This window comes from Octopus bimaculoides, chromosome Z, assembly GCF_046866305.1.
Source record: "Octopus bimaculoides isolate indiv1 chromosome Z, ASM4686630v1, whole genome shotgun sequence".
Lineage (NCBI taxonomy): Eukaryota > Metazoa > Mollusca > Cephalopoda > Octopoda > Octopodidae > Octopus > Octopus bimaculoides.
Genome location: NC_142944.1, coordinates 27,463,493 through 27,474,739, shown reverse-complemented (window position 1 = coordinate 27,474,739; position 11,247 = coordinate 27,463,493). Strand labels below are relative to the sequence as shown.

At 39.2% G+C, this 11,247-nt stretch overlaps 1 protein-coding gene across 1 annotated transcript in view; it reads left to right on the top strand.

The window, feature by feature from the left end:
* The window catches only part of LOC106871429 (uncharacterized), a 61,089-nt gene that overhangs the window by 29,522 nt on the left and 20,320 nt on the right, over positions 1–11,247 (top strand). Inside the window, exons 6-8 of the mRNA XM_089364996.1 lie at positions 1–90; positions 2,225–2,312; positions 6,708–7,971. The exon at positions 1–90 is cut by the window's left edge and continues 24 nt beyond it. Of these exons, the coding sequence (XP_089221122.1) occupies positions 1–90; positions 2,225–2,312; positions 6,708–7,971 (1,442 nt within the window). The remainder of the gene's footprint in view (positions 91–2,224; positions 2,313–6,707; positions 7,972–11,247) is intronic.

The following is an 11,247-nucleotide window of genomic DNA, read 5'->3' as shown; positions in this document are numbered from 1 at the left end:
TTTAGAAGAAGAAGAACGCCTTAGACAAGAGATGGAAATTGAGGCTGCAAGGCGTCAACAGTTGCAACGGGAACATCAACTAGAACAAGAGTGAGTATCTATAGTTTTATACTTTGAGTATGCATAAACTGATTGGTAGTATCATCATCACATCGTTTAACGTCTGTCTTCCATGCTAGCATGGGTGGGATGGTTTCACAAGAGCAGGCCAAAGCCTGTACCAGACTTCTGTGACTGTTTTGGTAGGATTTTTACAGCTGGATGCCCTTCCTAACACCTACCACTCAGCAGAGTAGACTCACAGGCGAGGTGAGCAGTGCTTTTTACATGGCACAAGCACAGGCAAGGTTTTTACAGTTGGATGCCCTTTTGAACATAACCACCTTACTGTGTGGACTAGGTGCTTTTAAGTGGCACCTGCACTGACAGTCACCAAGTACTTGCAAGGCAAAAAAAATTGTAAACATTGTTACCTTTTTAAGATGTTTTGATGTGATTGTGCTTCCTCTGTAACAGACATCATCTGGTACTTTGGAGCTAAGTAACTAAAGTCCTCAACTACTTCCAAAGATCTATCTAAACTTAGGAAAGAATCTATTTTCTGAGTGTGCTTAATGCTTATTGCTCCAGTGCACTTGTTGTATATGAAATCTTCCTTCTGTGATGAGCTGCCTTTTATTTCACTACACATCTATATATCCATAACTAGTTTTTATGGCTCTTGTACATCTTCCATATACAAACACAACCTTCCATGATAACCTTCCTATTATTTCACTGCATCTCTTGTGCATGCATAGCTTGCATATCAAATGTAATTCCTGCCAAAATATCAATATTTCCATGTATAAATATATTTTATATAGATGCAGACATGGCTTTGTGGCTAAGAAACTCACTTTGCAACCACATGGTTTTAGGTTCAGTTTCACTGTGTAGCATCTTGGGAAGTAAACTAGTCTTGGCTTAAACAAATAGCTTGTATGTATCTTTGAGTCTGTGTTTGACCAACCCATTTAACTGGTTGACAACTGGTCTTGATTTGTTTATGTCCCTTTAACTTAACAGTTCAGTAATAAAATGAGTACCAGACTTAAGAAGTAAGTACTGGGGTCAGCTTGACTAAAACCCTTCAAGGCAGTGTGCCAGCTTGGCTGCAGACCTATGATTGAAAAATATAAAAGATAAAAGAGATATAAATAATTGTATATATTTATATGTAACAATATACGTATATCAGTGTGTATATATATCATCATCATCGTTTAACGTCCGCTTTCCATGCTAGCATGGGTTGGACGATTTGACTGAGGACTGGTGAACCAGGTGGTTACACCAGGCTCCAATCTGATTTGGCAGAGTTTCTACAGCTGGATGCCCTTCCTAACGCCAACCACTCCGAGAGTGTAGTGGGTGCTTTTACGTGTCACCCGCACGAAGGCCAGTCAGGTGGTACTGGCAACGGCCACTCTCAAAATGGTGTATTTTATGTGCCACCCACACAAGAGCCAGTCCTGGGGCACTGGCAACGATCTCGCTCGAAAGTCCTTATACATGGTGCGGGCACAAGTGCCAGAAAGGCAATGCTGGGCACAGGTGCCATCCCGATTTTGCTTTCGCTTGCCCCGATAAGTCTTTGCAAGCTGAGTTTCGTGTCCAACGAAGGAGATGATGTTGGCATGGGTGCCAGTCGTCGAATTTAGTTTGATTTCGATTTCACTTGCCTCAACAGGTCTTCGCAAGCGGAGTTTAGTGGCCAATGAAGGGAAGGTACGCATAAGTGGGCTGGCTACACCCCTGGCAGAGGCCTTGGATTTAGGTCTCACTTGGCCTGCTGGGTCTTCTCACGCACAGCATATTTCTAGAGGTCTCGGTCAGAAGTCATCGCCTTGGTGAGGCCCAATGTTCGAAGGTTGTGCCTCACCACCTCATCCCAGGTTTTCCTGGGCCTACCTCTTCCACAGGTTCCCTCAACTGCTAGGGTGTGGCACTTTTTCACACAGCTATCCTCATCCATTCTCGCTATATGACCATACCAACACAATCGTCATAATTTCTTTTGGCTTTAAAAATACACATTTATGTATATTAGACTGTGCATATATAAATTCACAAACACACACATACACATATTTATATGTATCTGTGTGTATGTGTATATATATCTGTGTCTGTGTGTATAAATATTACTCATTTAAGAATTTCCATATTTTTCTACATCCAGGATGCAGATACGAGCAGCCCTTAATCAGCAAACAGCTGTCCAGTTCCAACAGTATGCTGAGGCCCAATATCCAAAGAATCGGCAACAGGTTTGCTGCATCATTGAATATCTACATACTAATAATGGATATGTCTGCATATATGTGTGGGTGTTTAGATATGTATATGAAGTTAGGAATGTGTGTAAGATAACAGGGTAATGCAGTTGAGAAAGTAAAGGAGTGGGGTGAAATAAAATAAAACCAGATAAAATAAATAAAAAGTAGTAGAGAACAAGGAGGTATGAGAAGGTTTGATATTCTATCATAGAACTTTGGATATAGAAGTTTTAAAGGTTCATGGATGTAAGAGATTACAGATATATTAATGGTTTGTGAATATAAAAGCAGATATAAAACAGAAAGATAGACACATAGGCAGGTCCATTGATAAATACATAGATAACAGGCTGAGTAAATAGTAAGCAACATTTTGAAACATGAAATTCATCACAATATATTTCAACAATGCAGAAATTTTATTCATCAAAGTAAGTACCATTGCATTTTTGCCAATGAGTTACAAGATTGTTTATTCTGGTAACATGAAATTCACGGAGTTCTGAAGCTGATGAACTCTTTGAACACACTTTCAGTATGGGTTTGATTTTTTAAACTCCCCTTGAAGGAAACCATCAAGGTGCTTGGAAAAGTGGTAGTAGGTAGGGGAGAGGTCTGGGGAATAAGCTGGGTTGGGAAGAACTTCATAGCCAAGTTCCCTCAACTTCTGGAGCATCATTAGTGAAATGTGTGGTCAAGCATTGTGAAGAATGATTGATCCTCTTCTGTTGACTAGTCTGGGATGGAGGAGTAGCAGTTTTTCTTTCATTTTGGCAATTTCTTGGCAATATATTTCTGCAGTAATGGGTTTTCAGGGTTTTAAGAAGTTATAGTGGAAGAGTCCAGCAGCAGTCACCAAACAGTCACCATAACCTTCTTTTTGAAGAGCTTGTGTTTAGGAAAGGTTTTCAATGCTTCATTTTGTTCCAACCACTGTAAAGAATGTTTTTTATTATTGTACAGAATCCACTTTTCATCACAAGTTACAATACGATCAAGAAATAGATTGGTCTGGTTACGGAGAAGAAGCAGTGAGCAAATTTCATATCTGTGCATTTTCTGATTTTCATTCAAATCGTGTGGAACCCATTTGTCAAGCTTTTTGATTTTCTCATCACATGCAAATGGTTGCAGGCAGTTTTCTGGCTAACTTGAAGTTCTTTTGTCAGTTCTCAAGTGGTCTTATGTGGATCTTTCTCAATGAGAGTCTTTAATTGACTGTCATCGATGACAGATAGGCATCCACTACACTCATGATCTTCAAGGCTCAGGTCTCCACTGTGAAATCGTTTAAACCATTTTGAAGCTGCCCACTCATTGGTCATTTCCTCACCAAACATTTTGTTGATATCACAAGCAGTTTCAGCTTGTATATCATGCTTTGACAGTTCCATTTCAGATGATTATAACAATGGTGAAAAGAAATATCAATGCTAATTTATTGATGCATTTGGGCAAATCTATCTCTGTATTATCAGACAATTGAAAAAAAATGTTTAAAAAAAATTAAAAACTGCAAAAATCCAATACAAATTCTTCATGGTTCAAAACGTTGCTTACTTTTTACTCAACCTGATAGATAGACAGATAGATCGATATATAGATAGAGGTTATCCTACAAATGGCTTGTGACCTGCAGACTTTCTTTATCCGTATTTTTTTATTCTTTCTTGGTGGCTATTGCTGGTGTTGGTTAAAGATTTTGGAAGCAGTAGATATGTTTCCTTACATCCAGCTCATTACAACAGTTCAGGTTAGGTGCCTTCTTCCTAATAATGTGTGCTTCTGTGATCCTGATGTTATCTGCATCTGTCCCCCTCACTCTTATCTTGGTGGAAAACCCTCCCACCACAGTATTGGTGGTGTTGAGACACTGCACTGGGTAGTGTGGCCTCCTTGTAGAGATGTCCCTTCACTCTAAGGTTGTTGCCTTCTGGTTGGTCCTATGTATTTCTCTCTGCAAGAGCATGTCAGTTGATTCACCACCTTGGATTTAAAGCACAGCTGATGCTGTCCGTTGATTATATTGTTCTGATTGGACATTAGTTTAGGCAGCATGTGTCTGTTGTGTTATTGGTGTGTGAGAGGTAGTATTTGAGCATGTGTCCCTCTTGTTATTCTGATGAAGTCAGATGTCTTGATATTTTTTTTTTTAATGTGTTCTCTACTGTCCCTCAGTAAAATGATAGATTAATGTAGATCCAGTGTTTACACTTCTCCTGTTTTTTGTCTGTTAGTTTACTCTCTGTTCTTATATTTGTTGTCAATTTTATAAGTAGTTTTTAAAAATGCTTGACATTTCAGAAAGGATATTTTCTAAGTTCTTATATTTTGGTGCAATAATGTGGGACAGTTAGTTCTTTACAAATAGATAACCCAGTTATATGGAAAGATGTTTAGAAAGAGTGTCGGCAAGATATGGGTGGATTAGTTCAATTAAAGATGAAAGATAAAAAACAGGAAATAGTGAGTATGATGATATTGCCAAAAGAAAGAAAAGAAAAAGATTTTTAAGTGAAATATAAGAAAGAAGAAAGAATATTTATAATGGAGTCTTTGAAAGGAGCAAATCATCATCATCATTGTTTAACGTCCATCTTCCATGCATGCATGGGTAGAACAGTAGACAGGAGCTGGCCAGGTAGAAAATCTACCCAAGGCTATTGTGTATGTTTTGGCAGTGATTTTACAGCTGGATGCCCTTCTTAACACCAACCACTCTGTAGACTGATAACATTTGCAAAAAAAAAATGTCTTCATTTTGTTTACTCTCTACAGGAGAGGCTAATGACATCAAAAAAAAGATAGGCATTAAATATTTAGTCATGCATTTATATGCAAATTAACATAGGCACTAAAAATAAGTATCTGCTTTAAATAGTGTTTGCTATGAAGTTTTGTTCATAGACCATAGTGAAAAGGATGTTTGCCCTTTGAAGAGTGGCCAACCAGTCATGAAACTTGTTGAGACAATTTCCTTTTTCTGAGTGCAAGGTGTATAACAAGATGCATTCACATTTGCTTAAATTCAACAGTGTAGGCATTATAAACTATAGTCTAACTACATTAAATTTATTCTAGATTTTCTAATACATAATGTTTGTGCATAAAAATTTTGTGTGTGTGTGTGCATATAAATATATATATATATATATATATATAAAATAAAATAGACCTGTGTCTATTTCATGTGAAAACAGCTGTGCGAATTGCTTCCATACTTGGAATGCATGAATAATTTGACCTCGGATACATAATAGGGTCTTCAGTTTATTCTTTTCTTAAAAATAGTATTGCTTTATATTTATGATTCACTTCTTTAAAACGGTTTCTCAATGTCAACTTCCATTATTGATGTAGCAATGGTGAAATTTTTCGTTTTTCATTTGCGAAACCTCTCACTCTCTATTTCAATGTTTTCATTTCAAGTTTTAATTCGTTATTTGCAAACAACTACGATAAATTACTGAAAGAAATATTTACTAAGTTCACAAATTTAAATATTTGGTACAAGATAGTTTTTAACGTGTTTTTATTTATACAGTTTTTTCATTTCATGTTTATTTCATTCATTGTTTGCAATGTTCTCTCTCTCTCTCTCTCTCTCTCTCTCTCTCTCTCTCACACACACACACTCCAGGCTTGATTTTATTATTACACAAATATCACATTAGAATTTTGGGGCTTCCAAAAAAATATGGGCATTCTTTTGCTTGAATCTGCACACTTTGTTAATTTCTGTAAAAAAATTTTATTTTACTTTTTGCATGCCATGTTCAGGTATATGTACTTGAAGTCAGTTACACAAGCACACGTGTGTTTTTGTATGTACGTTTGTATACATTTATGTATGTGTGTGTGTGAGAGTGAGTGAAGGGATGTGTTGTCATGTATATGTACATACATAAATAGATATGCATACATCTTATTTGTATGTGTCTGTGAGAGAGAGAGAGTAGAGTGGTGTTAAAGTGGCACTCTCTCTCTCTCTAATGCATGCATACATACAAAAAAGATGTCTTATTTATTTATGTATGTATACATGACAACACACCCCTTTACTTGCTCTCTCTCTCTCTCTCTCTCTCTCTCTCTCTCTCTCTCTCTCTCTCACATGCACACACACATCCATTTTATCTGATGTTTGTACAGTAAAGCAAAGATGAGTACAGGTAGCCAGAGTCAATTTGAATTCTGCAACTCTGTTAAGTCTATTAAGTATGTTTGCAAATATATAAACAAAGGTTTAGATGCCTCAACATACACTCTTATGCAGAATGGCAGTCAGCAGATAAAGAAAAATGACAAAGATGCACAATATGACATGCACGCGCACACACACACACACACACACTAATGTATATATCTTTTTGTTTCTACATACAGCAAGAAGAACTGATTGGCCAGCTACAAGAACAACATTTCCACCAATACATGCAGCAAGTCTACCGTCAGCAATTGATGCATCAACAACAACAATATATCCAGTTGCAGTCTTTGAATAGGCATCCCACAGCTCCTTGCTATGACAATGCTGTTTCCTCATCGACATCCACAGTTTGTCCTGGTAGTGGTAGTGGTAATAATAATAATAAAGAAGGCTTGGCAAGCAGTAGAACTCGAGGAGCTGGTAGCAAAATGGCCCATGCTAACCAGTTTCCTCAAAATAACCACATCAGCAATAGTAGTAGTGATGGTTGTGGTGTCGGTCATGATAAGAACCATAATAATCCTGGGTCAGCTGATGGTGGTGGGGCAAGTAGTAGTAATAATAATAATAATAATAATGATAATCATTGGTCAGTTGATGGTGAGGGGTGTGGAATTAACCATGGTCATAGGCCGGCCAGTTGTGGTGGTAATGACTTCTCTCAGAATATTGTACAAGGTGAAACTCATTCGACTGCAGTTGGAGCAGGAAACAGTGGTGTCGGATTGTCTGGTCTTTCAGCTGGTATGAATGTACTTACAACAGGAACAGTGACACCAACTGCAGCCACAGGGGCAGCAGCCGCTACTGCTAGTTCTGATACTATTACTGGCAATAGCAATGCCACAGCAGTAACCAACACACAGCAAGGCCCACCATGGTCTGCTGGAGCTAGAACAACTGCAGCAGCTGGTAATCGTATGGGCATGAATTATAACATGTACAACTACAATAGTGGCCATGACAAAAACACTACTTTCAACAGTAATATAAACACAACAAATGCAAACAGCAATACTGTTCTTAGTACTACCACTACTACTTCTGCAGTAAGTTCAAACAGTATGTGTAATGCTGCAACCAATGAACAAGCTGATGGATTGCATAATTCAGCATTTGTGCCCCCACATGCTAAAAGTTTATTTGGTATCCCTGGCAGCGCACCAACAGTGGTACCATCATCATCAGTGGCAGACAGTACACTGCAACCGCATCAACAACAACACTCTTTATCACTATCACAAGTCCCACAACCAGCTCAGTCTAGCTTGTCCCAGCAAAATGAAGGGATGTACAATAACAACAACAACAATAACAGCTACTCTACGAACAATAACAACACAACACCACACTCCAATGACCCAGCGATGGCTGAGGAAGTTGATGGTGAAGATGAAGCTGCCATCCATGGGAATGCTGCCGATGGTTATGGAGATATGGGTATGTATCTTTCTTTCTCTCTCTCTTGCTCTCTCTCATATGTTTTACTGTACTGTAGAATATATATACTTGTAAGCCAACACTATATATCATCATCATCATCATCATCGTTTAACGTCCGCTTCCATGCTAGCGTGGGTTGGACGATTTGACTGAGAACTGGTGGACCAGGTAGCTACACCAGGCTCCCATCTGATTTGGCAGAGTTTCTACAGTTGGATGCCCTTCCTAACGTTAACCACTCCGAGAGTATAGTGGGTGCTTTTACGTGTCACCGGCATGAAGGCCAGTCAGGGGGTACTGGCAACGGCCACGCTCAAAATGGTGTATTTTACGTGCCACCTGCACAGGAGTCAGTCCAGCAGCACTGGCAACGATCTCGCTCGAATGTCTTTTCACAAGCCACCGGCACAAGTCTCAGGAAGGTGACGCTGGTAACGATCATGCTCCGATGGTGCTATTTACGTGCCACCGGTACAGAAGTCAGACAGCTGCTCTGACAGAGGCTCAAACGGTGCTCTTAGCGCTCCACTGGCACAGGTGCCATCACGATTTCGCTTTCGCTTGCCCCAACAGGTCTTCGCAAGCCAAGTTTAGTGTCCAATGAAGGAGACGTTGGCATGGGTGCCAGTCGTCAAATTTAGTTCGATTTCGGTTTCACTTGCCTCAACAGGTCTTCGGGTCTTGGTCAGAAGTCATTGCCTCGGTGAGGCCCAATGTTTGGAGGTCGTGCTTCACCACCTCATCCCAGGTCTTCCTGGGCCTGCCTCTTCCACAGGTTCCCTCAACCGCTAGGGTGTGGTACTTTTTCACACAGCTATCCTCATCCATTCTCGCCACGTGACCATACCAGTGCAATCATCTCTCTTGCACATTACAACTGATGCTTCTTAGCACAAGAAGGCAAAAGATAGAAACCAGTTGGAGCCACTGTTCATATGAGGTAGGTATGTGACTTTCCACATGCCAGTTTATATATGTATGTATCGAAGAGTCAAAATGGGGAATAGAACTGTATTTATTTGTGTATGTGAAGAGTAGGTGTGTGTTCACATGCCAATGTGTCAGAAGTTGGTAGATTAATAGAGGTGTGTATAAATGAAAGATGTGAATGTGTGGGGTGATGGTCAGTCTATTCATTTAAGATAGTTATCCACTCATCTTTAGCCAGGCTACCTTTCCTGTGCCATTGGCTGCACCTCAGCCCTTACATCTCATGTCTGGAACCTGATGCATCACATTCCCTTTCCCCTCACCTACCATCCTTCCATGCTACCCTCAAGTACACCATCCCGCATATTTTCTGCTGCTTCTGATTTGACCCTTTTGCCCCTCTAGTTTCTGTCTTCTCATCCATTCTTTCCTTTATTCCTTTCCTCTTCCATCTATTCCTACACAACCCTCTTATTCACATCTCATTTCCCTCCCAAATTCCTTCCCTGCTCCTACCTGCACTGCCACACTTGACCTTTCCAATAACACCATCACCCTCACTGGACTACCACCTCACATTCCTCATTAGGAACACTTTCTGATACAAAGCACCTTAGAGATATCCAACTTGGCAATGATTTGCCTGTTTCTAAACATTTCCACTTTATTGACCATTCCACATAACACCTCTCAGTCTTGGCTTATCTTCCAACACCAGATGCCCCGCCACTTCCAGAGAGAAGGAATCTCATCTACTTTCTCAAACTTTATGTGCTCCTTAGCTTAAATTCACTGTCTCGCTTTTCCTAAATTGTCCTTTCCCCACCCACTCCAGAGTCACACACCTGTTAACCCAGCTCTCCTCACTGTCCTTATCCTCCCCTGTCCTCCACACAACCCTTCTACTTTCCACACATGCTCCCTCAGCTTATACTGATACACATTGAAACACACTTCCTATCAGTCATCCTTTCCCCACACATTCACACTTTCCACTTATGCACATATTCACACATATATCAATCTACCTGCCACCTTGTTTCTTTGAAACACACTAGCTTGCAGACTTACTCATACACACCTATTTTTCACACACACACACACACACATACACACACACACTTTCTCTCTTACTTCCTTTGCTTATATATACATTGACAGACATTCACACACACACACATGCACACACATATTCTTTACACACTCTCACACTCTGGTACATTCACACAGACATTCTTCTACACTTTAGATCTCCTTGTTTTGGTCAACACCTTTGACTCTCCTATCTTTCTTTATCTTCCACCTGTCATTTTGGATGCCAACACACACACACACACACACACACATTTAAATTCATCTTACTCTCTCTCCTCTTCTCTCTTTCATTGATGGAAGCTATTTAATCTTGTGATTTGCAATTCAACCTTGCTTGTGTCAGTAGCACAGAAAAGAGCACTCAGTGCACTCTGTAAAGCAGTTGATGCCAGAAAGGGTATCCAGCCTTAAAAACCTAGCCAAAATTGAAAAACTGGTGCAAGACATGCTTCTCTAACCTTGTGAATCTTTTTGAAACTGTCCAAACTATGCCAGCATAGAAGCAGATGTAAAATGATGATATATATATATGTGTGTGTGTATGCAGGAGTGTGAATGTATGCCTGTATATATATATATATATATATATATATATATATAATAAAGTAAAGTTGTGGAATACCGTACGAGTGGAAATATATATGAAAGAAGGTTTGAAAATGCACTTATTTTAAAAAAATATTTATTTACTTAACCGGTTTCACTTTTTTAGAAAAAGATTATCAAAAGTCTTTGAGAATAATAAAAAATGTTAAAAAACAGTCTGAGTATTAAAATGCATATATACATTCTTTGATGATAAAATATATTTAAAGTATAAAGCTTTGTATGAACTTTGTAGTGTTACATACTGATTGTCATATTAAGGTGAAATTGTTAAAAACAGTGTTAAAAACAGTGTATGAAAATACACATATGGAAAAATACATATACATATACATATTCTCATACATATTCTTTGACAATCGAATGAAATTGAGAAGGAACTGACCTGGCCTTTTTCTCTTGTGTATATTGAAGGAATGTTTTACTGTCTTAAGAGACAGTATGACTGGCTAGCTGGGGTGGGAGGGAAGAAGAGTTAAAGAAGATTTTTTTATTTTTGGTTGGTCTGTGACAGTCTGTCATGGTTCACTGGTTTTTGGGACTGGTTCTGTGCACATCTCTATGTGTGTGTATATATGTGTGTTTGTGTCCGTGTGTGTGGGTGTGGGTGTGTGTGTGTGTGTGTGTGTGTGTGTGTGCCGT